This window comes from Xiphophorus couchianus, chromosome 23 (assembly GCF_001444195.1).
Source record: "Xiphophorus couchianus chromosome 23, X_couchianus-1.0, whole genome shotgun sequence".
NCBI lineage: Eukaryota > Metazoa > Chordata > Actinopteri > Cyprinodontiformes > Poeciliidae > Xiphophorus > Xiphophorus couchianus.
In genome coordinates, this window is record NC_040250.1 from 13,331,464 (window position 1) to 13,358,833 (window position 27,370).

General features: G+C 39.2%; 2 protein-coding genes across 6 annotated transcripts in view; one reads left to right on the forward strand and one right to left on the reverse strand.

Moving 5' to 3' along the window:
- Positions 1-27,370, forward strand: part of macrod1 (mono-ADP ribosylhydrolase 1) — a 183,172-nt gene that overhangs the window by 7,278 nt on the left and 148,524 nt on the right. The gene's annotated exons all lie outside the window — the stretch shown is intronic.
- flrt1b (fibronectin leucine rich transmembrane protein 1b) overlaps positions 19,566-27,370 on the reverse strand; it is a 55,228-nt gene continuing 47,423 nt past the window's right edge. For all 3 annotated transcript variants that reach the window (XM_028008923.1, XM_028008921.1, XM_028008922.1), the window contains exon 3: positions 19,566-25,608. In XM_028008923.1, the coding sequence (XP_027864724.1) occupies positions 23,402-25,588 (2,187 nt within the window). In that variant the 5' untranslated portion in view covers positions 25,589-25,608 and the 3' untranslated portion in view covers positions 19,566-23,401. The remainder of the gene's footprint in view (positions 25,609-27,370) is intronic.

The window sequence follows — 27,370 nt, forward strand, 5'->3', positions numbered from 1 at the left end:
AACAGTCTGCGTGTGTCTGGGGAGGCGAGTTTGTATTGGGCTGTACTTTTTTACAGGGTTTTTAACAGAGTTGCAGGATGCGGAGTTGCATGGAATTAACAAGACGAAACGGCTAGTAAAGCGCTGTTTTGCAGAGAGGACGAAACAAGGTGAGAGTAGGAAGGCGCAAAAAACTCCACAACACCGGAGGAGTGATGACTGAGAGCCGAAGCGTGAGAGTCGGCACTCTCTCCGGCTGAGAAAACCCAGAGAGGAGCCAGGGAGAGAGGAAAGAAGAAGATAAGAGAGACGGGGAGAGGTCACAAGCTTGTATTTAAATCTCGCTCTGCATTGCCATGGCAACAAGCAGGTACAGGTTAGCCTGAAAACGGCTTTGGGCAGGAGAGTCTGAACATCCTTTTCTATCTGACTGATTGGCTGCCCAGCTGACTTTGTATGTGGCTGCTTTGTTGGTTACGAGGGCGACCTTTTTCCACAGTGACTAACTGATTGACTAAGAGGCTTTGGGTGACAGTCGCACTTTGAATTGCGATGACATTGAATTGAGAGACGGCATCGCATGGAGATGGAGTTAGATTTTTTGCAAATCTTAACAGCAAAACTCTTGCTTAAACAGCCTCCAAGACAACTCCTTTGGTTTTTGACATGTGGAGGGGAGTGTTGTGGATTTTCTTTGGCTCCTCAGAAAGGCCTTGAAGCATCATTTAGCCCCTAAGGCAGCAAGCGTTCAGTTGAAGCCAACTGTGGCCAATTATATGTAATACTGACAGACTGGTGGGAAGGTTGGGAAAAGGAGGCTTCCAGTGGCTGCTGGTAGAGAGAAGTTGACACACAGATACAGAGACGAGCACCACGGTAATAAATACATGGATGCAATCTGATTCAGACCAAAGGAGCACCAAAAATCAAGAAAGTAACAAAGGAAGCATAACACAGACTGCTTTTTGTAGTTTAAAAAAGTGTAGCATTTTGATACCGCAACCATTTTTTGTATCCCAGTGTTTGGTTTAAACACTTGGAACACTTGTTAAGGATAAAAACCTCTCTGCGACTACCAAATGACTATGCTGGGATTTGCTCCAGCTGTATGGAGGACAGACTCCCCCTCTTCCACCTGTTGCTGGATGCTGTCAGTCAGCTGTGCTTTATAGTTAAAAGACATATAAAGTTGGCTGTTGGAGATGTTTTTTTTTCTTTGTGTAATCACAATGTAAGTAAATCCTGGGAAAACGCTCTGTGTTACAGCATCTATCTGTAAAATGAACCACCGGCTGCAGGCTAAGCATCAGCTTTCAGGCTTCCATTTGCAGAAAAGGGCAGACATTTTTCCCAATAGAGTTATGAAAGTATTACTACTAAACTGAACCACCGGTTATTCCATATCTTGTTTAGGTCTTTTACTACTGCCTATGTATATTTTTGATTGCAATATGATTTAAAACAACCTGATAGTAACTTTACATTTTAAAATTTAAAAAAAAGATTTGAATAGAATTTCGACCTCCTCCTTCAAATGATTGAAATGGACCTCCTCTCCTCCTGTTTGTTGTTTGCGTCTCTTTCTATAAAGATCGGATTTACAGTAACTCTCAGCTCTTCCTCCTACATCCTCTGCCCCCCGTTCTCCCTCCATCCACCCTCTACCTCATTCCACACTTTTACAGCCCCTGGCTTCGGCCCACTCCTATAAAACACTACAAACATAAAAACCCACAAGCACTTAAGAGCTGTCCTGGTAAGGAGGGTGGAGGGGACGTTTGGGTGGGAGGAGACAGTGGGCAGAAACATCCTCCTCTTTACACCCCTCAATCACTCCATCTGGAGATGGAGATGGAGGGGAGGATATATTGTCTCTGATGGGTTCGCTGATTAAGATGGATTGCACAATGAAATGTCGTTGGAGAAATGAGTTCTTAGAGCGAGTGTGTGCGTGCTTACACTCACTTCACGTCTCTCCAACTAACTCTGCATTAAAACCTTTTTTCAGACTGATTAAATGCAAATTTGCTTGGCTCTACTGAGTTGCATTTTCACCTACAAAGAATCTGTTCTTCACTTGCACTTTATAGTCAACTTTCGGTCAAGTTTCCTCTGCAGAAAAGCAAAGCCACAGTGTAATTGAAAATGGTTTAAAACAGATAAAGTGCCTCTTCTCTGAAACTCACTGTGATGTCCTCTTTTTATTCAGTGGAAGGAAAAGCAGCACCAGAGTACGCTGATAAATCTTTCAAGCCAGACTATAAAAATCTGTCCTTAAAATTAAACCATGCACTGTCAAGTGATTAATAATATTTTGGTCCTATCTCAATACCACTTGTCATGGTTACAATTTAGAGTCTGTTTGAATGTTTCCTGAGTTTATCTAGAACTTTACGTCTTACCTCTGTGTTTGTGTGCAGATCTGTTCACGTGTGTTTTTCGGGTTTTGTCCGTTGAAGTTGTCTTTTTTCGGCACAGGTGTGCTGTCATATGTACTGTATGTGTGGGCAGGAGATAGGGTCTCCCTTCTGCTGGTCAGAGATAAAGCTGTTGGTTGGCACTGGAATCCCTCTCAGCGTGGCAACAGCTGAGAGATGCAAGATTAGAGCCGGACGGCAGGTGACAGACAGGATGGGAGCTCGAGTGTCTTCTGGACTGTGCTGTAACCTCCCTTGCTGATAAGAAACCTCGAGAACAGAGATGGACGGGCAGGTGGCAGCGCTGGTATGCTGATGGACAGTAAGAGTCAGATAGTAATGCAGCAGAAGGACAGCAGTGTACAATATCTAACCCTGAAATTCTCCTAAATACATTAGTCTGTCGCAGACAGTTTGCATTTCACAAAAAATTATCATGGTGTGTTTTATCAACCAGAATGATTTGTTTTTACTTTATTTTAATGCTCATGTATTTCAGATCACCAAACATCCTTTAATAGCAAACATAATACAGTGGAAAGAGGACAATTAACATAGCAAATCAACACAAATGACCCAAAACTCATCCTTACAGTAAACCTTTATCAGGTATTGTGTAGGGTTTCCCTCTCTCAAGGCATTGATGAGTTTCTTACTAAGAAGGGAGATTAAAACTTTAGTCAATGTGGGAATATTTCACCTGCCACATGCAAAATGGATTTACAGTTTTGGAAGTGGTGGGAAAATTTCATCACTCTACAAGTTACAGGGGCAGATTTCCATTTTGAACAACAGCATTCAATTTCTACCACTGAACTGTTGCTTTAGATGCTATTATGAATAAAGTAAAACGTGTCTGAATCACCAGTCAGCTGACATGTACCGTTCTTGACATGTGCTATGATATTTGATAACATAAACTCATTGTTGTGCTTGATTTTAAGCTGTTATTACCCCAAAGAGACCTGAAGTCGCCATGACTTCCATTGAAATCACAGAGTGTGACTGTGACTCTGGCTGGCTGTTTTCTGCAGCAGTTTTATTGAGGAAGATGCGATGTGAAGTTTTTCTACATGGCCTAAAATTGTACAATGACGAAAAAAAACAATGTAGTACCATGTGCACTAAATATTCCTAAACTTGCAAATTCAAATGTTCATATCCATACGATGTTCTTGCTTGCCCTTTAGTTTGCTTTTGTAAATGTTTTTCTTGAAGAATCTGATTTTGATTGGTTGTTTTTAATTTGTTTGTGATTGACTAATTATGTTTTTCATTAGAAATACTGTGTACCAGTTCAAGCTTTCTTACGTGTCTCTGTCTGCACTCCCGCATTGGTGACACAATTATAACACAATAAATTAGTGACCAGTAAAATATTTGACTGGGTAGTTAACATTTTCTTCGACCATTCAAAGTGTATTTTACTTTAAAAAGTTTAAGTTGGCTGTTCTGTAAAGTTGGCAGCAAGTCACATCGTGCTTCCATGAGCAAAAACTTAACACTAAAAAAGAAAAAAAAAAAAACTCTTTTTTTTTTTAGAAACTGTGTAGTACTCACTTTTAACCCAGAAAAGGAACTAGAACAAACTTGGAATCCAGAGGCTCTAGTTTATTAGTCACTCTTTAGCTTATAATTTAGAAACTGTAGAGTACTCAGTATTTAGATGCAGAGAGACTCCTATTATTGCAACCCAGAAAAAGAATTAGAACGAACTAATATTCCAGAAAAAAATTATTCCAGAACAGGAACATTTACTGTAGTTTTTATTATTACTTTGAAACTGTGGAGTACTAATTACTTTTACAAATTTGGAGCACACTTAGAAAGTCCAGAGAATACTTACTTATACTTATCTACCAACCCTGAATAGGAATATCTAGTTTATTTACTTTGGATCAACATTATTAGCTTTTTCTTCTTTTTTGGTTTGTTATTTTGTTTGTATTTCCTTTTAATTCCTGTAAAGCACTTTGTATTGCCTTGTTTCTGAAAATGTTCTATATAAATAAAATTACCTTTACCTTTTACCTTCACTGTAATTGCAAATAAATTGGAATTGTTTGTCTTGAAAAGTCTCTTTAGATTATACCTGTTGTGAAGTAGTGATATACAAATAGCCTTGATTGAATTAAAACTTTATAGATTAGCACTTAGAAGAAAATTTTTATATTTCAAAAGAGTTATTTTGCTTAAAAAGGAGGCCAGAGTATCTTTTAGATTCAATGATTTAGAAAATCTGTCAGTATGCACTCAGTTTTTAATAATATATTTGATGGATAGATGGAGGTTTCAATGGGATGAGCATTAATATTTGAATCCTACTGTTTCTTTTTTTTACTTGGGTGATTAAATATAAATCTCTTGGTGGAGGATCTTTCATTGATTCTTATGAGGTTTATGCTGGATGATGACCAGGAGCTGTAGAGGGTTTTGTGTTTATCAGGTTTGAAGGTATCGGACTGTTGGGAAGCCATAAATAAATGGACTCGAGCAGCAGGACATCTACCAGAACAGCTAGAGGGGAGGATGTGCTCTTTGATCCTGTTTGGTGATTTTTTTCCCAGCTTTTTTTAAGAGGATAATACCTACAAACCCGTGGCTCTGCAGGTAGAGCGTCTTATGAGAGCATTACTCTACAGCAGCACGGCGTCACACTACTTTTGGAAGGCTTCACTGATTCTTAGCTGGCTTTGTCACTGGGGCTTATCGCAATTCTCAGCGCCAGAAACCGGCCTGGCAGACGGCCCTACTTTCACAGCTGCTTGGTCAAAATTTCTCTTTGTGAGAATAAAATAAGTTCTTAGAGTTCACCTGCACTGGAGTTACTTTGTTTACTGGATTAAAACTGGACATGCAATGGTAATTTTGGATGCATAACCACTTTATGAAGGATTTTCAAGCATCAGGTCAAGGATTGAGTCTTTTATTCTGAAAACCACCAAATTTCTGTGTTTAAGCTGTTAATCTGTTTGTTTAAAGTAGCCACATGTAGCCGTTTTCAGAGGGTAATCAAGTTGTAGCCAGATGTAGTACTTTTTCCTTGCCTCAGTAATGAATGTTTTCAAGGCTGTATTTCAGGCACTGGCAGTTTGTCACCAAGTCAATTATCTAAGGTTTCACTCAGGGGAGGCTGCTTGTTGTGATCCACCCTGCCTCACTAGTAGTAACAGGGGTCTAAGGCTCTGTTGGAAATCCCAAAACAGAGACTGCTCCTGCAGCTGAGGTCTCGCAGGCCCTGTAGCGTATGTTCTCCGTCTCCGTATTTGCTGCAGTTACCATATATCCACCCTAGAGCGCTTGTCAGCTCCTCTTAGGACGAGCTCATATTACAAGATGCAAAATGTCACTCTGACTTTGCTTTTGCAGAGGAAAACCACGGGCTTCTAGGACGCCTTAGAACAGGTGCTAAAATTATCAGCGTCTTGTGTGTTTGTGGTGGCGCGCTCGACCAGGCTTTTAACATCTGTAAAATTTAATTAAGCCGGACTTGTGTTGTTTACTTGAAAGGTAAAGTTAGCTCATATGCTGCTCTTCTGAAGCAGAACAGGTTACACATCCCTGGTGACCTGCAATGTTTTTCCCTGCTGTAGTTACTGCTCCTTCTTAGCTCCAGTTCCTATAGCAGTAGCCCTAAAGAGCTGACTGGGTGTTTTGTGGAGCAGTTGCTAATGGGCAGCTTAGCTTCTTATAACACGCCTGTCAAATGCTTGTATACAAAAGCTCTTACAGAGGCAAATTGGCATTGCTGATGCAAATTCAGTTTCAGAGGAAATATGATGTTCTGTCAACAAAGCCCTTGCAACACAATTGACATTTCCTTCTTTCTACTATCCATTAAAATAAGACGCAGTTGCTGGGTTACTGTCTGGTTCGTCACATAAAAATGCCATCAGGTTTCTTTAGGCCTATAAATTACATTGTGATATGCAAAATCTAATAAAAGGTGAAAGAGGTAAAAGCATAAAGGTGTGAAATGACTGTCGAGCGGATTTCTAGATTTGCTTTTGTTTTCTGATTAATAGGAGAATGACTAATGTGAGGCGGAAATTGTATTTTTTTTTTTTCACCAGGCAAATTTGTATTGCATCAGTAGTTCAAAATATATTTATTGGGTAAATTATTGGGTCAGGCATTATTTTTTGTTAGATTTTACATTTTATATTCTTCTTGTTGATAATAATTTTGATCCTTGTTTTGGCCAGGAATTGATAAACTATGACTTAAAGCACCTGTCTTAATGTCTTAATGTCAATGAGTTTAAGGGATTCTCAGAATATTTATGGTTTAGTATTTTTATATAAAAGTAATTTTTAAAAGTTGTTTTTTGCAACCACATACTCAAACTTACTGGAGTTTAGAAAATATTCCTTCAGAATTACATAACAACCTAAAAAATAGTGTTAAAATGAGCTCTTATTGTACGCTGTCAAGCAGAGATATTAGAAAATCAGGGTCTTTCAAGCACATTATCATCCAGGCTCCCACTGGTAAAGGAGGTGAGGTGGTGATTTCTTTCAATAATTCCTTTGGGAACTGAAGAACAGAGCAGTGAACCAACAACAAGTGCAAGTAACTCCATAGGCAGCACCAGTAAAGTCTCTTCTGGACCTACCAGAGAAAAAAAGCTTCTCCCTATTTATCTTAAGTTTATATTTAGTTGCTGTGGGACAGAGCAGTGTGTGTGTGGTGGTCTGGTGGTGGTGACATTCTCAACAACACATGTATCCAATCAAGACATTTTAAAAGGCACTTATCAATCAAACCTACAGAGAAACTGACTGTTTTTCTTTGTTTCTGACAAAAAAGAAGAATGCTACAGTCCAGGTAGTTGATCTGCAGCCAAGACTCCATACTTTATCCACTGAATTTCCCCAAACTGTTATGAGCCAAACAATTACATTGATTGTGAGTTGTTTTCCCTCCAAGATGTTTCAGAGTGCTTAGTTGGTAGCTGAGATGCATTCCTCTATTGAAATGTAGCAGCGACTGAAAAAAGGCCAAAGTAATGTTTTATGGGTTTTTTTGCTCCAAGTTTGAGGCCACGGTTCCTTCTAAAGAGTCAACAGTTTGCTCAGGTTTGTGAATCTTTATCTCAAGATGAGTTAAAATATCATAATGTCTTGTTCATGACTGATGGTAAGATGGAGCCATAGATGCATAAAGGGGTTGGAGCCTCATCTGCAGTAATAAAAGGTCTGCTCTGGTCGCTCATGGTGAAGAAAAAGCCTTTGGGTTCAGCTGTGAATTTATTGGGTTTTCTAGATTCCAACCCTCCTGTATGGTCAAAAGATATTGGTTGTGATGGAAAAAACAAGATCCTGGAAAGAAACTGATTTCATCAGCTTCCTTTATTGACCAGACAGACCCTAGATGACGGGTATTGATGTTTGATATGACATCATACAGGCTTGGCAGTGCAGCAGACAATTCAACCTTAGAAATGAGGTGAGAAGCTTCGTCAAACATCATTGCTGGAGAGTAGAGAAGCTGCGCCTCTGCATCAAAAGGAATGAGCTAAGATGGTTCACTTCTGATCAAGAGTCTCTCCTGACGCCTTTCTTTAGAGGTTTTCCGGGCATGTCTAACTAGGAGAACAGACCCAGAACTCCCTGACAGATCATCGTAGGTTTCCCTGGAATAAGATGGAGAGCGTCTCTGAGGAGATGGATGCCTCTCTTGCCCTTCTGGACCTTTTTAACTCAATCTCAAATAAGTAGGAGACAACGGAGGCAGAGCCTGGTTCTGATTTGGTTGATTTTGACCAGGAGTGTGCATTTCTTCAGATGGAAGGAGGTGAAGAGATTATCTGTCTCATATTGTAGTGTGACGACACGGTGATAGTTTGAACAAATATGTAAAGTCATATTTTTGTAAAAAATTACATACTGTTACATACTGCAGTGATATGCTACATAATTATGTTAATCAAGGATTTTTATGGCCAAAATAATTAGTCACTATTTTCAGTCACAGTTATACTGATTTGATCACAACAGAATAAGATGTCAGGTGTAAATGGAGATTAGTAAGCTCCTCTGCTCACATCCAAATTAACACTTGTTGCATATGTTCTTTTTATTGTTAACATCACTTTTTATGAAATTTGTTCAAATCTGTTATGATTATTTTTACTTGTCTTATGATTACTGTAGTTCTTATAAAGTCAGTCTTCTGTAGAGCTTTCCATTTAATTGAATATTTGTCATGAAATCCTTAATATCACAGAAAAATGAATAATGCTCAGAGATGTTGCTGTTGTTTGCTTTGGGCCCCATTTTTAAAAACTGATTCTTGCAGAGATTTATCTCTGCTTAGATTTCTGTTCTTTTCTTGTATCTTCGCTTTTTTGATGTGTGTGAACACTAACACTCATGTTTCTTAGTGTTTCTCGCTGCACTGAGGTTGCGTTAGGTCCACTCTGTCCTCGCCTGTCTGTGTCTTTGCCATGGGTGAAGTTTGGAGCCTGTAGGGAATTGTGACTACACAGCAGTGTGGTTTTTTACATTTCTGCTGCTCTAGTTTTTGTTCAGTCCTGAACTGTCTAAGTTAATCATGGAAAAACTGTCAGAGTGGTTTACTGGTCATTTAGTAACGGGCTTGATGTTTACTTTGAAGTAAAAAGTTTTAGTTTTCAGGGTTCATTGCCTCAGTAGTCCGAGGAATGCTCCAGTGTCCCTTTTGTGTCTCAATTTAGTTAGTTTGAACTGTGTCTTCTCCTGTCACTTTTCACTTTGTTTCTTGAGCTCAGACATCATCGCTCCGCAAAAAGTGGCATTAAAGAAATTGGCAGCATCACGCTGATTTACACACTGACGTTGAGAAGTTAACATATCCTCAGAGAGTTAATCCCTAATGTTCTCCGGGTCAGTAAATAAACAGAAGGAGAACAGCCAAATTGGGGGAGTTTGCAGAAAAGCTCATTTGTGCTAATTATTTCTCTTCCACCCCTCCCTCGTTAAAAGCTTTCCCACCCCTCCAATCAATCGGCACTTTAGCAAGCAGGAAGGGATGGAGGAAGTGTGAGCTTCATTAGCCTGATTGGGCCAATGTGGGAGATGGAGAGAGATGGAGTGAATGAGGGAATAAAAGGGAAAAGGAGGCAGCTTGGTCATCAGCACTTGGCCCATCAGAGTTTCTGTCAACAAGGCAAATGCTGCGTTCAAATGTGTTTGTTTTGTAGAATTGTTGTTCCCAGCGGACATTAATGATGGCACCCGCACTGAATAGGAAACTATTGATGGAGTTTGTTTTGCATACTCGTTGGACACAGCCAAGCATTTGAAGTTCAAATAAAGGATTATAGCTTGCAACTTAAGAACTTAAATCTGCTTCAGTTTATAGCATCTTTCAAGCTCAAGTTTGACCCAAACTGCTTGGAGAACAAAATGGAGCGATGCTGAAAACATTGGGCATAAAAATAAAGTATTACAACAGTAATAAAAAAGCCATAAAGCCAAACAAAAAACTGGGTTCTTAATAAAATGAACCACAAACAAATGATTTTGGTTGTGGGCCACCTTTAGAAACTTTTTGTGTGGCTCAGACTGCACCAAAGAGGTAAGAACTAAACAATTGCTTGCAATTAAAACACGCAAATGGCTCAGATTGCATAGTTTTCTTTGCCATTTCCTTTCTATAGAAGCTGAAAAGTTAAGTGGAAAAAGGTGTGGAATTGTACTTACTAAAGAGAAACAATTCCTTCTATATGTACACCTGTTTAAGGTGACTAAAACTTTTCAGGACAACTGACCTCCTACTTTCAGAAAATACAAGGTCTGCGTTGAGAAGTTCTTTGCCTAAAAAGCCAACATCTTAACACATGTAGATTTTATTGCTCAACAATTGTTTAAAATATTATGCATCAGAATTCAGTGAGAACAAGGTTACAAATGTCTACAAATAACATACAAGTTGATTTTGCTTAAACATTTCTATACATGAACAGTGGTTGTGACAATCCTAATTCAGGGGTCAGCTCTATTTACAGCTTAAAGAGCCATCTTTACTCTCTCCCACTACAGAAAATCCGACCTTTTTTTTTTTTTTTTTTTTACTAAAAATAAAAACAATTGTCAAGGGGAATGACTAAACAAAAAATAATTTGTTTTGTAAACTCTATCTCCTGATATTGCATAAAAGCAGTAAAAAAAACCCCATAAAGCTTGTTATTTTGTTATGTAAAAAACACTGCTCAGTTCATGGTGTTTTTTATCTAGAGTCACTGCAAGGCATAAAAAAGCCACATGTAGTTTCAGAACTGCAAGTTGCACACCCATGTTATTATGAGAAAACATTTTCTGTTTCTTTAAAGAAAATTTTAAAAAAGTGCGACAATGCACATAAATGTTTGTTTGCCACTTACTACTCTTTTTTTTCATTAACCCATAAACAAATTTTAACTGTATTTAGAATATAAATCTTTCTCCAAATAAGTGATTTAGTTTGCACTTACAAATAATAAATATTATTTATATATTTGAAATTATATGTTTATACATGACAAAGTGAAACCCATATTACTTATGTATTTTATATTAAGAAGGATGGGTATTCACTCTGTTTAATATGATGAAACGGAAGTGGAAATAGTTAAAAATAGGCCTCAGTTCAGTCATGAGAGCTGCGTTAAAGGAAAATGAATTACATCAGTTTCTTAAAATTCAATACTGGGGACTGTAGCTTAAAAATGAATTGCATTTAAAAATTGCATATAATTTTTTATGAGTTTGTCATGTCAACATTTCATATATTTACACATTGCTGTTATCTACACAGCTAAATTTGATTAAAATGGGATGAAGTGAAACAGATTTAATGACTTGCACAGAATGTGCACCTTAATACACCTACAACATCAGTCAGTCGAACTTGCCAGAAAGACTTTATCAGGAGAAAAACATTGCAGGAAATCAACTGATCTAACTTGAAACTGCAATATATAAATGTGGGCCAAACACTTAGCCAAGAAAAAGGAAACATTTATGCAGATAATATGTCACCTAAGACTGGGACTCAAAGCACTTCCTCTCAGCTGTAGCATTGTGACTGTAGCAATTGTACAAGACCTTTACGTCACTCTTATCTTGCAGAACAGGAATCATCTATTCCCTACACAGAAACTGGTAATATCACTTTACCGCAAGGCTCTACACGTGTTCAGAGTAACTGTTTTTATGACAAATGCCATGTAAGCAGTGATCTACAAACTGGTGTCCTAAAATAAATGTTATTCACAATTATCTTTAGCTTGCTGTACCACAGAGAGTTAAGCTGATTATGGAAATAATTATGCACAAAAGCCCAACAGTGAAATTTGACTTTGGTGGAGCTGAAATTCATTTCTTTAATTGTATTTTCTTTTGCATATCTTTTGTGATTTCTACATTTCATAAAACAATTATGTCAATAAACACAAGTTGCTGCTTTGACTAAACAACAAATTAACATGATTGGGCTATAAGTTGTCCAATTAGACAATTCTTTGACTTTAAAAAAAATTTTTTTTAAATAACTCAACAAAAAGTAACCTTATGGCCAGAAATAAACCTAAAACGTCTGGTAACATGGATTTTAAAAGCCTTGATGTAAACCTTTACTGTGACCAGCGAACAGTGGGAGCTCATTGATCAGATGAAGTAAAATAGAGAAGCTCAATAAAGTAGATCAGAAATGTAGAAAACTGCTGTCTGGTCATGCTGTGTTTTAAACACAATAGAAGCTTTAAATCAATTGTAAGAGATGTTTTTCCAAGTTCCAGTTTTATGTGAAGGCCACCGATGCACGAAGAAGTAACATTTTGTTTACTGTTTATGTTCATTTAATCTTCTAATTATTCCGCAGCGTTTGCATTTCCAGTTATGAGTGAATTGAGTTTTCCAACAAGTTTTATGAAGATTTAGGACTTACCTTTTAATGAGGGATGTTTCCTATGTAGACTTTAATTATTTGCATTCATCATTAATTAAATGAGCTGTGCAAATAATTTTGACTAAACTAAGGCATCGAAGTTGGGATTAGAAGGAAATTTGACATGGAAATTAAAAACACATTGGGGGAAGATTATCCTCATTATAGGCAGTGTTATTTAAATGATAAAGTATAATGCAGCCTTACATTAAGCCTCAATTTTCTTTCATCTTTTTAGTAATGGCTTAGTGAAGTAAGTACACGGGCCGTATAACTGTAGCCTCTAAAATGGGCTTTAAAGGAGACCTGAGTCCTCGTCCTCTCTTTTTATTTTTTCTTCTCTCAGCTCGCGAAGACAAAACAAGTGAGGCTCTTTGTGTACTCGCATGTCCTCATCACAGATGATGCTTTTGTCACATAATTGCATACACGCACATGCAGAGGGTACAAGGAGTACACACGGCACACAATGTGCACAATTACCATCCTGTAATTGCGATCTATCAGACATTATTGTGAAATGTTGCCTGATGTGCGTGCTGTCGAGTCTGCTGCATTATCAGAGCTTAGGAAATGACAAGACTATTTATAGGAGCTTGTTATCCACTTAAATCCTGTTGTTGCTATTGTCCAGCCCTTAGAGCTGGACTGATTGATGGGCTGATCTGTTGGTTTTGAGGAGCACAGCTGTGTGAAAAAGCAAATAGAGCGCCTCCATTTTTAGCTTCATTGACCTAAAACAGGAAGAATCTCATTAACTTGTTTGTCATACAGTGACGTGTTAAGTATTCTTTCACCATATTAAAACTGGTTACGCTGCACCGCTACTTCTCTATAATTAGACCTTTGAGCTCAGTCTATAGCCAAGGGGACAAAGAAAGGGAAGAAAAGGGAGCAGTGTCACACAAATCGATACAAGAATGAATCCCACCAACTGTGATACGAGTGAAAGTTTCAAAAATATTGAGCAGAAAACATGCTGGTTTCTACAACAGGATTTCGATGTAACCAAAGTCAAAATTCACCTCAGACTTCTTACAACAATGTATGCTGGGGCTTTTTATAGAACCGCGCTGGTGCTTAACCAGACCATTATTGGAAAGCTGTTTGCAAGAAAATGCTTAATATGCAAAAACAAACAAGTAAATATTTGAACACATAGAAACTGCAAGTCTGAGTTTATTAAAATAAATCTAAATTAGCCATTTCCTGTGGTATCTGTTCTGAAATTGGTGCACCAGCTGTACCAGAAGGGAAGTGCTGACATTTATTTTACAGCTCTAACCAGATGTTTTCTTACACTGTCTGACTTTAAATCACACTAAATCTTTTCTGTCTTAACTTAGTTAGGATTATTGTGCACCTCTTCTTTTTGGCGCAACTCCAAATTATTTGGGGAAAAGTATACTGATTCACGATTTTTTGGTTTTACTTGGTGCAGATTCACTGTAACATTATTTAGAAATATTGTAGCAACATCAGAAAGACATCAAACAGAAACTTGTTGCTTGGGCACATATAAACAGTGTTGTATAGTAACGAAGTAAAAATACTTCACTACTTTACTTAAGTATATTTTGGAGTACTTCATACTTTCCTCGAGTATGAAAATTTTTGATCACTTTCACTTTTACTTCACTATATTTCCGAACTTAATTGCGTACTTTTACTCCGATACATTTTCAATGTGTGGTTTAGTTACTCGTTACAAAAAAGCGAGAGAGAGAAACGCAAAGTGTTTTGACCCCACCTACTGATTAGCAAGTAGCAAGTAGGCTACCGAACAAAGTCGGTAGCCTACTTGCCTGGGCTTGTTCATCACCTCCAATAGGATACACCTGTTTCGCTTCTCCCATTAAACACAAAGCAAGTCTCGCAATCAGCAGCAGTCACATGGAGGAGGAGACGGAGACCACAACGACTGCAACTACGTCGGACACGGCTCCAGGGGAACCACCAGCTGGTGATGAGAGCCCCTGGCCTTATTTAAACACAATATACTCTTTCGTGGGTGTTAAAGATTCGTCGTACTGCATGCAGTTTATGTTATTCCTGCCCGAAGATGTGGAAATTCTATCTTACAAAAACTCCCCGTCCAACTTGAAGAAACACATCGAGGTAACGTCTTATGAAATGGTTATAATCCTCCTGTTTCAGTAACTATAGCTTGGTCACTAGGCACTACTGTATCGTGAAATCTTGAGCATAAATGAACTTTGTTTGGCATTGTTTCAGTTCCACACGTGGTGTATTTAGCTTAGGCCTAATGTTGACTGTATCAGGCTACCTAGACTCCTCTGTTCAAGGGGGGACGGAAGCCATAGCGATAGCAATTTAGACTACATTTAACGAATATAGGAAAGGCATGCAAGTTCAAAACCAGGTTTACAGATGCCAATAAGCTGCATTTCCCTCCCAATTCTTTTTTTCTTTTGCATAATGACCAGTTGTGTGCACCACCTACTGACTGTAGGATTGACTGATTAACTGATTTGTGAAGTAGAGTAATCGTAACAGCTCTTTTTCTTCATGTTGGCCGCATTTTCTGTACTATTTATTTTTCTCATTTTCAGCACTGACCTTACTTGAACTTAAGGCTTACAAAAACTTTGTATTTTCTGTCCTGGAGGGTTTACTAAGAAGCTGGTTCAGTTGTAAAGCAGGTTAAGTTAACCTTGTGCTATAGGTAAAGCACCTAATTTTCTTAACTAAATGATACCTGCAGGTATATCTATTAGCAGGTTTAATTTTGCCTGCACTTGGTTGGGTACATTACTTTAAGTGTATTTGACAAGTTTACCAAAATATAAAAAATGTCATTCAAACTGCATTTGCTTTGTTTTACTTTTTACATGTACTTTTCACTACATTACTTGAGTACATCCATTTTTACAGTAATTTCCATACTTAAGTACAAGAAGTTTCAGATACTTTAAGACTTTAACTCAAGTAACATTTCAGTCAGTGACTTGGACTTTTACCAAAGTCATATTTTGGAGAGGTACTTATACTTTTACTTGACTCTGAGATTTCAGTACTTTATACAACACTGCATATAAATTCTTCCAAATGAACAATGAGTTAAACATCCAAAATCAATTACAAAGTGAAAAGTTGATGCTTTTGGAGCGGCCATCACAAAGCCCAGATCTCAATCCGTTAGCAGCACCTGATGACTTCTTCCTCTGCTGCTGACGGTCTGTCGCTCTCCATCCTAGTGCTTTTATGAATATTGAAAAGTATGAAAAATTCAGTGACATTTTCTAATGTTTTTAGTTATTTTTTTTAATTTCTTGCCTTTTCCAACTCTGTTGTTGCTTTTTATTTTTTATCATTAATATATTTAGGCTCCAGGCTGGCTCAATAATGGCCTGGAGACAGAGGATCCTGTCTTTGGCACGCTGCTCGATAACTGCCCATCTGCCTCTGGGTTAGAGTGGGCTGGTTGGGGGTTTGGGGCGCGGCTGCACAGAGAGCGTTGGGTGCATCTTTTGGCTTCACTTTTTTTTTAAACCCAGTTACTGACTTGGTTTAAAACCAGCCCTTGTGGCCAATCAGAACTTTTGTTTCACTAGGAACTTTCTCCTGTCAGTGGGGGATGGAGGGATTATACCACAAAAAATATCCTTTAAAACAAGATTTAAGGTGATAAAAAAGAAAAATGGGGAAGAGGAAGTGTCCTTTTCCCCTGACTAAAACTTTGACGTACAGCTTCTAGCAAACCTGGTAAAAAAAAAAGCGAATCAAAACTAATTATTTGTAGCTTACTGAAACAGAAAACTGATCTAATCATTGTTTTAACTTAAAAGTCCCTTTTATTTGTGCCTGCAGCTAAATGTTGACAAAAAGTTCAATGTTAATGTATGGTTTGGACTCTAATTATCAACACTTCTGTGTTTCTCATTTGCTTTCTATTTTGGAGTGAAGTTCAGCAAGTGGCAGTGAGTTGTCAGTGTTTGTGCCGGAGCTCTGCTCTGTTCTCAGTTCACTGTCTGGCATTTTTAACACTATGAATAATTTACGGTGCTCCTTGGAATTTAATTATTAATTTTTTGGAGCTGAGATGTGCCTACTTCTGCTGAAGGGAAGGCTGAGAGTCATTGCTCCAGAGGAATCACAAGTTTCCTGAAAGGAGACGTGCCGAGGTGTCTGGGTGGTCCGGCCCAGGAGAGTCAGGTCGACTTCAGTCAAAGCTTTGGAGGAGTTCTTCCTCTCTTTATGGATTAACCATGTGGAGGGCTGACGTAACTGAATATCCAAGGGTTTATACTAACCTACAAGGCAGAGAAGAGCATGCTACTCACTCAAGACCAGTATGATAATGAGGGAAGCAGCGCAAAGAATACTTAAAGTTGTAGATGTATTTAATATTCTTTAGTATCTTATTCTCTTTTGCCTACTAGCAAGGTTAGAAAAAGTGCAGCAGTGAACTGGCTGAGAATTAAGCAGATTGAAGTGAAAAGAGGATGGCTGCTGCAAAGGACAGTTTTGTTATGCTGGAACAGCTTCTGCTCCTTTTTAACTAGAGGCTTTTTTCTTTTTTTTTTAACAGTGACACTAAAGTGTCTCTCTCTCTGATAGGCAGCCTGATTTATACAGTTTGCGTTGTCAAAACGCCCCAGAGGCCGTCTTGCTTTGCTCCCTGCCTTGTTTATTTCGCTCATGTCCCCTCCATCCAAAGCGACAAAAGACCACCGCGGCTTCAAGTTTTTGTTGTTGCTGCTGTTATATCACTTCATCCCTCTGAGGTGTGTCACTTGTTTCTCTGTGTGTTTGTGTGAAAAGAAACCTGTCAGTGTTGGTTATCCTGTTAGTTCACGCTTCTTTAGAATCACCTTTTATCCTGTCAGTTTAGGACATAAACACAGGAAAAGCAACAATGGATTATTTTAAAATGCATGTGTCTCTTTTGTCGGGCGAAAATGCATTCTGACGAAGACTATATGATGATCCTGTGAAAAATAAACAAAAAAATATGACTCAGGGTGAACACAAAGGAAAGATGTTTTGATGTAATGAAAAACAGAAAATTAATTTGACAGAGATGCTATTTGGAGTCAGAGGTCGTGATGGCCGCAAGCAAGAGGAAAAATCAAAGTCACACTGAGTGACTTTGGCCATGAAAATAAATGTAATAGTCACTCTACTTTGGATTAGGTTTTCAGAAGTTTGTTGATATTATCCACCAGCTCCTGCAACAGAGGGAATAATTCTAGCTGAGTTTTTACATTGTCATGTAAAGTATGGTATATAAATTCCTCATCTGTTAGTGTATTATCTAAAAAATCTAAATTAGAATTTCTATTAAGGTAAAGACCAATTTGTATTTAAATTGCAGTTTTTCTATTTCATTTGCAACATCACAACTTGAGTTTTGGTCAAACATTTTAATTTTAATTTTGTTTTGCTGATATAGTTACTGTGTGTGGGACTCGATGCAACCCCATTCAAAAGAGATTAGAAAAGGGACAATGGTCAGTGTCAGGGGTGTCCAAAGTGCGGTCCTGGGGCTGTTTTTGACCCCTGTGCTGATTTTGTTCATCCCCCGACTGCAGCTCAAGAATGATACACATTTGGTCTGCCGACACCAAGTTTGAGCCTTTATATTTTTTTTTTGTTGGGACAAAATATATAGAGAATACATTAAAATTTTCATACAATTGAAAAGGTTAGTTAGAGCAAGCATTCATTATTTAATAAAGCATTTTGCTCTATTATGATTTCATAGTAAATAGAACCACATCAATCCAGTGGCTTTTAATTTGCCACAGGAATCAAAGTGTTAACGCTTTGACTATAATAATTAATAAATACTGGATTCCAAACAGTTCTTTGGGAAGTTACCACACACACACACACACACACACGCCCCCACATGCCCACACCCCCATTTGATAACAATATTTATTCATGTGCTTGTATTTGTTTAGTGCCCTTATTTTTTTTAAACTGTTGTTGTGCTCTATCATAGACTACTGTTTTTTAAATTCAAAGTCTAAAAGAAAATGCAAATGTGTGATCCGCCATGCAGCTTTCTCTGATGGATACCTGCAATTTGTGGGAAAATTTGCATTCAAACTAACCGTGTAAAAATACTTGGATCAAGAATTTGTTTGACCACCCTGAAACAAGCGCATTTAGAGGGAATAAATTGACCTTTTACTAAATAGGCCTATTATCCATGCAAACACCGGAGGGTTTCTTTACCTTACTGTGCAGCCTTAAATCACCCTTCACAATACGGTGGTGCAGAAAACACAAAGTTAAACCGCTCTCCTGCACATCAGCGGCCCAATTTGTCAAAAGCAAAGAGGCGACACACGGAGAATGAAATAGATTTAGAAAGAAAACAGTGAAACGTGACACATTGCTGTTGTGCTTCAGCAGCAGTCTTTCTCCCAGATTAATTATTTTAAGAAAAGTGATGTGTTAGTAGATGCAACTTAATGGAAGACTCCCCCTTTGATCCCATTTGTGGCAGCGTGAGATTAAATTTCAGACTGAAGCGACGGGCACGCCTGACTCTGGGTGTGCATGTTATTCTTCGGGTGTAATGCCAGTTAGAATAATTAAGGTGGAGGGCCTTAGGATCAATAATGGACTTTGACAGTAAAATCAAAAAGGCCTGCATAGTGACTGATGAGATCTCAGGCCTTTGTTGTTAAGAGCAAAGAGAGTAATGTGCAGTGAGCTTCAAACACAGAAGTATAATAATCACACATCCTTCAATCTGTCGTATAATTCAGCTCTTAAACACGAAGCAATCTCTTCATGCTTTCTGCATGTTTCCTTCTCAAACGCCCATCACAAGCAGTAAGTCAAAGATGGACACTTATACACTCTTGTGTTCGTTATATTGATCCATGCTTACACAAGCATTAGCACTCACTTAGAATGAGAGACATGTCTTCACCCAAACATAGCAGAGCAGCGCTCTCACACGCAGCCTCGCTTCTTTAAAACATAAAACACGCATGCAAACTTAAATAAGTGCGTGGCTTCACTCCGGTCTGCCGGGTTCCTCCAAATTGAATCATAAAGCAGCTGATGTATTCATCCAGTGTGTGTGATTTAACAAGGTTTGCAGCGTCTCGTCGTAAATCATATTAATAATCTCAGTCTACCATTGAATTTTCTTTTTTGTGTGTCTTTTTAAGCCACCATGGTGCTTTTTTTTTGGTATGTTCTTCCTTTTGCTGTTACTTTCATGATCCACCCAATTCATACAAACACACACACACAGAAGACACAGAAAACTGGTTTTCCTCTCACAAGTCTTTATTCATCCGCGTAGAAAAAAGACGACAGATCAATAAATGAAAAAGCATTTTGCACTCGGTTTTGTCTATACATAAGTGTTTTCATTATCACATCTGAGGATATTTTTAAAGGAAAGATTTTCTAGAAAGAATGAATGGTAGCTTTACTGTTCTTTCAAAAATTGATTTTAACAAAAAAAAAATACAGATATAAAGAAACTAAAAAATACACACCAGAGCTCCTTGATTATCATCGGTAAACAGCAACACAGGAAGGGAAATCAGAAGAGTACAACCAAAAGAAAGAAGGAACGGGTTTCAACACTTAAAGGCTCTATCTAAGTTTCTCCTTTCTCCCTCTCTATCCTCCCTTCTCTTTCATCTGGAAATCTGGCTGTTTAAAAATGATTTTCCATCAAAGTTCCTCCTGCATTTGGGTCTGTTGGTGGGCTCAGTGAGAGGCAGTCAGAGAGAAGGGGCTGCTTTCCTGTGGACGTGTTGGTGTTGAGATGCACAGTGAAGCGGTCGGGCTGTTAACAGATCCTCTATGCTTATCTAAGGCCATAAAACTGGACATCCTGAGTCAACAAATGTTTCTCTGCCAACACTTTATCAGCTCATCTTAAATAATTTAGGTTGACAAAACTGTCTGATTTTCAGTGCTTTCGCTTAATAAAAAAATACAAGTTAAAATGGATTCTGCAATTAATCGCAGAATTAATTGAGGCTGCAATTTTAGATAATCCAAAACGTATAGTAATGTCTTCCCATTTTATGTGAAATGTAAAGTTGAAACAAGACATTTGCATACATATACTGTATACAAAGACACACCCGTTTTCCCTCAGTTTTTAGGTCAGTTAGGAAAACCCCAGTTATTCATACGGTATTTGCTAAATGTCTTCATAAATCTTCAACGCTGGATCCAATTTTCAGAGACCTGAAGGTGCTACATTCATCTGTTTAAACAAATATATTTAAGTGTAAACATCAGGGGAATGCCCTATCACAATGACTTTCAAGAAGGAGATGGGTTCTGTTTTCCAGAGTCCTGTAGTGACATGGGAAACAGAACTAGAATTAGAAAAAGAAAATTAAAAAGAGGCCTTAAAAACTCTCATTATTCTGGAGTTTATTAAATATTAAATAACTTTGGCATCACTAACTGACCTAAAACAGAGAAATCTTCAAATGATTTACTGTGAGAGAAGTTTGTGTCTTTATTTATGAATTATATGTAAATGTCTGGTTTACAGAAACCTGAAGTTATTGTTAGCTTCCTAAGTTTGGGACTTGGACAATCATATTGTGTTTTTAATTAAAAATGAACTCCATTGTTTTAAAAAACTCTATTTTATATTTAGTGTTTGAACATATCTAAGATCACATAAAAAAATCTGATAGGGTTGGTTTACTAGATCCATGGTTTTATAACTGGTGTCACTTTAGTTGCCTTTCAAGATACTCATAGAAATTTGTTGACATCAACTATTAAAAAGTGCGAAGTGAAGAGTTTGAAGGCCCAAACAGCCCATAAAACTGTTCAAGATCATTGATCTATAATGAAATACTACATAAAAAGAGAAGTTGGGAATGTCTAAAGAGTCGACAAAAAGTGAAAGTGGCCACTTATGCTGCACTTAATTTACTTATGAAGTCTGAACTTGCATCTGGAGAAGGCCTCAAGCCCAATGCATCCATGATCCATGTTTGAGCTGCAAGTCAGAAAACCATTAGGCTATACCAATTGTTCTCAGTGTCCTTACTAATTACTTTTGGCAGTATAAGCTTACAACTATGTAGGCATTTTGTCCATTCAAACGCTATTAAATAATATTTAATAGATTAACTCCTCACTCTAACTTCCTTATGGCAGCCATATTGGATTTTGACATTAGGATTGGTGAGAAACTTCAGCTTTTCCCTTTTTGAATTCTGTCTTCAGGGGATCTTTGTGTTTATTTTTCCAACATGGATTGTGGACATTTTTAATTCACACATGCAATGCTAATATGTTTATTTTTCTTTTTTCTTGTGAGAAACACAACAAACTGAAAAAGTCCTACTTTATTATGATGTCTCCACAACATTTTGAAAATGTGTTTTTTTTTTTAAATTAATGTCCCATGGTACTTGATCATCCAAAAATACTGTGGTTTTTGTATGATCAACCAGGCTGTAGGAGAACACATTAATATCAGAATGCAAAATCACATTTAATATAATAGATATTGTTTTATTAGTATGTTCCCCCTCTTTATTTTTCCTGAATCACAATAATAACAGAAAGAAAACAAACGTCTTTAATTAACCCCAAGCTTCATAATGAGAGTAATAAGAGCTCAGTCATTATAATTTCCTTCACAAAAATGATCTGCTGCTCCAAGTTATTGCCAAATAAAAAAAGTTTGGCCTTACTCTTGAAGATAAATGGGTTACTATTATAAGATGCATGATTAGTTTCTTTCATTACTGTGTGAAAGATAATTTAATAATAAGACCAAGCCGAATTAAAAACTGGGTTCATGCTGTTCTTCTTAATTCAGAGTATTTTTTTTTTGTCTTGTTTGCTTGGAGATTATTTCGCCTTTTGTTTTTCTTTTCTCTTTTCGCTTTGTTTTATTTATTGGAATGTGCTTCGCTCTATAAATCAAACAAAGTTCAATCAAGTTTTTGACAGAATCATGCAGTCTTTTATCACTCATGTTTGTTGGAAGCAGTGGCCACGCTGCGGGCAAAATTATATCCTTTTTTAAGATGAAGAAGTCACATTATTCCAGTTGTCAGCCCTCTTCCCCTCGATCTACTTTTCCTTTTGTCCTCTTTTTCGCCTCCTGCCGCTTCATTGGTCACACGCCCTTTTTTAACTTAACTCCTGTGTCTTTCTTCTCCTTCCTCGCTTTCTGCCATAAGCAAGCCACCTCTCAGAGAGACTACATCCCCCCCACCCAAACAGCACCCTTCTCTTTTTCCCCTTGTCGTCTTTTATCTTCTTTTCCTCCATCCACCCATCTATCCATCAACTCCTCACACACACATTCCCCCCTTTATTTCCCACTCATTAGTCTACCCATGCTGTGGTTTGTGTCTCCCGTCTCTGTCAGAGCTGTTATCACTGCTGTCAGCTCCTTTGGCGAGAACAAAGTCGTCCTCTGCTCACAGCACCACAAAAGACACGAGAGGAATGAAAGGAAAAGAGCTTCAGCTCCAAAAAAAGGAAAACAAAACTAAAAAGGAGGCGGAAAGATGGAAAAATTAAAAGGCGGTTGGGGGAGTAAACCAGAGGAAAGAAGGGAGCAAGGAACACATCTTTTCATGTCAGCCATGATGCATTGTCATCTGTGGGTTATAACAACCATTGATTTCTCCTTTCTGTCACCCGTTTTATCTATACAGCACAGAGCTTACAGTTAGAAGGAAGATATGAGCGCTATCTCTATACACATCAAGTGCCTTTTCCTCATATTATAAATATATCTCCTGCTAAATCAGCTAAGCCTAGTATATCAACCTCAAATAATTTACCATGTATTATTATGAGCTGAGAAGAGCAGTAGGTTTGAAAGACACTGAGATATCCAAAAGAGGAAACATAACCATTTAGAACAATAAGCAGTGCCGAAAGAAGAGCCTACTGTATTTTGTAGGATACAGCAGAAGAGTATAGTGGGACTCTTACTTCTGTTGCTTATTAACATTGTCCCATCATCATCATCATCTACTTAGCAAACCAATCAGAATTGAACCATCAGAGGCACAGAGGGTACTTTGGAAACCAAGGGCAAAATGCCACCAGCCGACAGGGCTCTGGTAGCTCAGGGAGTGTGCCCTGCGTCATCACGTGTAGGCATAGTCTATGTCAGGGATGCCACCCTCTCTGTAGCCACGGTTGGTGCCATAAGTGACATGATGGTGGCTGGCTTGGCTGAGGATAGTGCCATTGAGACTGCCAGCTCCATGGCTGCTCCGGTAGGTCCCATTAGCTTGGGAGGAAGAGGAGGAGGAGGAAGGGAAAATGGTGTGGATGTATGTAACATCCTCTAGCTTAGGCTGCAGGGACTGATGGGCCATAGCTGTCATCTGAAAGCCTGCAGGAGGAGCCCTGATTTCCAGGATGGAAGTGTCTTTCTTGGTGCCTGACTCTACGTAGTCATCGTAATGCTTCCCACCCCGGCCTCTGCTGTATGAACCCGAGTCCCCAGACATGTAACCTGATCTCTGTCCATACCAGCAGAAGATGGCAAAGATTAGAAGCAAACTCACTAATGCTGTGGCACCTCCTATAATTCCAGCTAGTGGCAGAGCTGTTAGTTCAGAGTCCTGTCCCTCTTTGTCTGCACCGTCCCCTCCAGAGCTTACATCTCCAGTCTCTATCTGAGCACAGGCTGGAGCTGAGTCTTTACTGTCTATGTCCATGCTGCCAGCTCGAGATGAGCCCATGCTGGATCCCCCAAAAGAGGCCTCCTGTCGCAGTGGCAGAAGGCAGATGAGGTAACGGGAACGTGGAGTGAGCTGGTTAAGGAGGTACTGCCTCTTCTCTCCAGCAACCAAAGTCTCTGTCATTGAGCCCAGAGCTACACTGCTTCCCATTCTTAGCCATGACAAGCGGAAGGAGGGTGCTGGCTGTGGGTACAGCCAACTCACAAGGACACTGTCTGAAGAGAGAGGTTTAACAGTCAACTCAAAGGCCTCTCCAGATACTTGTCCACCTTCCCCTGGAGGCAGGGGCATAATGAGACCTGGCCACTTAGGTCGCAGAGTGAAGAGAGAACCTTGTGTGGGGATCAATAGAGGGGCAGTTGTGGTGGTCCCATGAGGGACTACTTGACTCTCTCCAACATCATCTTCACCTCCTCCATCATTTTCGACTGGGTTCACCACTTCTCCAGGACTAGAGCCTGCTGGGGGGCCTTCACATTGCTCCATTAGTGATGTTAGATCTCTGAGCGACTGGCCCCGTACAGACTCTGGCCCCTGACAGACAAGGCCTCTGACTGTCACTGCTGACCCACGGCCATGCAGCCAGGAATGAAGCCAGCGAAGGTTGCAGCCACAGTTCCAGGGGTTTCCTCGGAGCAGCAGTAACTCCAGGCTTTCGGTGTCTCTCAGAATCCCTCGAGGCAGACTGGTCAGATTGTTTCCTGACAGGTCCAACCTTTGTAGACGCTTCATCCCATCCAGCGTTGCCCTCGGAATATGGGTCATCCCGTTGTCTTGCAAGTGTAGTCGTACTAGGTGAGCTGAAGGCAGGTTGACTGGCGGTGACTGTAGAGCATTCCTGACCAGTGACAACTCCGTCAGGTTAGATAAACGAGAGAAGGTATCGTCTGCAATCCGTGTGTTGGCCAGCAGGTTTCCGTCCAGGACCAGACGTCGCAGGGAGGAGAGACCGCGGAAGGCATGCGTTGGGATGGTGCTGATCCTGTTGTCATCCAGTCGCAGCTCTTCCAGTGATGCGGGAAGGCCTGCTGGGATGCTCGACAGGTGATTCCGAGACAGAAACAGCAGTCGTAGCCTTGGAGTCCCAGAAAAAGCTCGATCCTGGATGCTAACTGTTGATATTGAGTTATCATCCAGGTGTAAACGTTCTAGTAATGGTAACTTGGCCAAAGCTGATCGCGGTAACGTTCGTATATTATTATCCTGCAAATGAAGCTCCTTTAGGGATGGAGGAAGGTGTATCGGAAACTCATCCAGCTGGTTGGCGTATAGGTATATCACTCGTATAGAAGTGCTGCGTTCCAGTGACTGTGGCAGCCCGGCGTTGCTCAGCCGGTTGCTCTGCAAGTAGAGGATAGCAGCCGTTAATGGCAACGGCGGGATTATGCTCAGGCCACGGTCGTTGCAGTAGACAAAGCCCTCATCACAGCGACACACGGAGGGACAAACAATTCCCTCATCTCCCTCGCCTGTCTCCATGGCAATTGCAGCTGCCGCCAGCTCCAGCACTTCAGCCAATAAAGTGAGGACCAGGAGTAGGAGAAAGAGCCAATCGCGGAGCTCAGCAAGACTTTCGGCTGCCATGTTGGTGAAAGGTTCCTGACCTGAGGAGAAGGAAAAGCTATATTAACACAAGGATAGGTCAATCATTCTAAAGCCAAAGGGGTACTGACATATTACATTCAAATAAAATAAAAAAAACCCCGACAGTTGAAGTGATTTCTGAGATGCTCAGTTTTCAATTCCCACCTGCTGGCTAAAAGTGAGGCCTTTTATTTCAAGAGTTGAAAAGAGTTGGGAATAGAATAGTCAGGCACCCTGAAGAGAAACTGTCCAGTTCTATATGGGTCAGAGCATCCAAGCAGAAGACAAAGTGACATTTAGATCCAGTGAGTTCAACGAGGGGTGGGTTGACCGGCGATAAAGATCACAAGAATCGGAGAAAGCAAAGAGACAATAGAAATGGAGAAAATTGGACAGTGACAGTTGAAATGGGGGGGAAATAAGTGAAGAGGGCTTTATTTTCTGAGGTTAACAGAACTGGAGCGCGTGACACAAAAATGAAATGGAGGATAGATCGGGGAGACGGAGATTAGATTAATTGGCTGCGGTGCAGTTGATGGATCTGAAAACAACACAAGTATCAAAGTTGCTGTGACAGTGTTAGATCTGACCCTGGCAGAAAAGGAGGATAACTCAACAGAGAAACATTAATTTCACAGATTTTTGAAGGTTTACTCTGATACATAATGTGTCTGTTTGAGGTCATGACCATTTTGTGAACTGTGAACACAAATTAATAGCCATACTGAGCACTAAGTGCACGTAATGTGCAGTCTTTAAATTCTACGACATGCATAATAATGCACGTTTTCATCAAGAGGTTATTGTTTGTAAATTTTCCAGACGCACTCTCAAGTGTGTCTGGAAACCTTTTTTCATTCATAGAAATATTTTTAAAGCATTCTTAAAAACTGCTGTCTCACTTACAGATGTAAAACACAACCTCCCCCAACAAAATTCAGTTCTTAGAGAGAAAAAGCTTTCCAAATTAATCTGGTCTTATCTGACGGACTACCTCTTACCCCTGTTAATGGCAACAATAACCATCACTATTTGTTTAAATTTGTCTTCTACATTTATTTATTTTTGTTTAATTCTTTTACTTCTGGTCAAGGCGGAATATCTCAGTCAGATACAAGTCTAGGCCACTTCAAGATTTTCTGATATAGCAGGATTACGGTTCCATTCTTTACAGCAAGTTGTCCAGGTCCTGAAGAAGGAAAGCTGTCTAAGACATCACTCTACTACCAATATGTGTGTTTAATGGTTTGGTGTTTGTTTCTTTTCCTTTGTAACACGAGACACACCTTTCAAAAAGTTGTTCTATTTTCTAGTGACTCCCTGAATATTTTCCCAAAGTTTTGCGGATTACTAAGATGTTTTCTGTGAAAGTGAGGTGGGTTGTGTGTGTGTGTTTTTTTTTTGTTTGTTTTTTGTTTTGGTCTGCTGTAGTTTTGGTCTTGGAGCTGGTCAATGTTTTTGCCAGTGTCTTTCCTATTGAGTCCTAAGCACTGACCTGACTAAATCACCTAGATCTAAAGCACTGCAGATCTACAGTAGGTGCAGATCTAAAGGCTTGCAGTGCTATAGATCTTGCTCTGGTTTATTTTGACCCCCTGGATGAGTCATGAATGCATTCTTGGAATCATTTTTAGACTGGACTTTTCTGCGCCTATAACCATAGGTTTGTTCCCCCCTGTTCCATGTTTCCTCTATCTGTTAGTAATTACTGCTACTGTGGTTTAATGGAACCTTAAACAGTTACTTTGTGGCTAGTGTGGTTATTATTATTTTTTATTATTA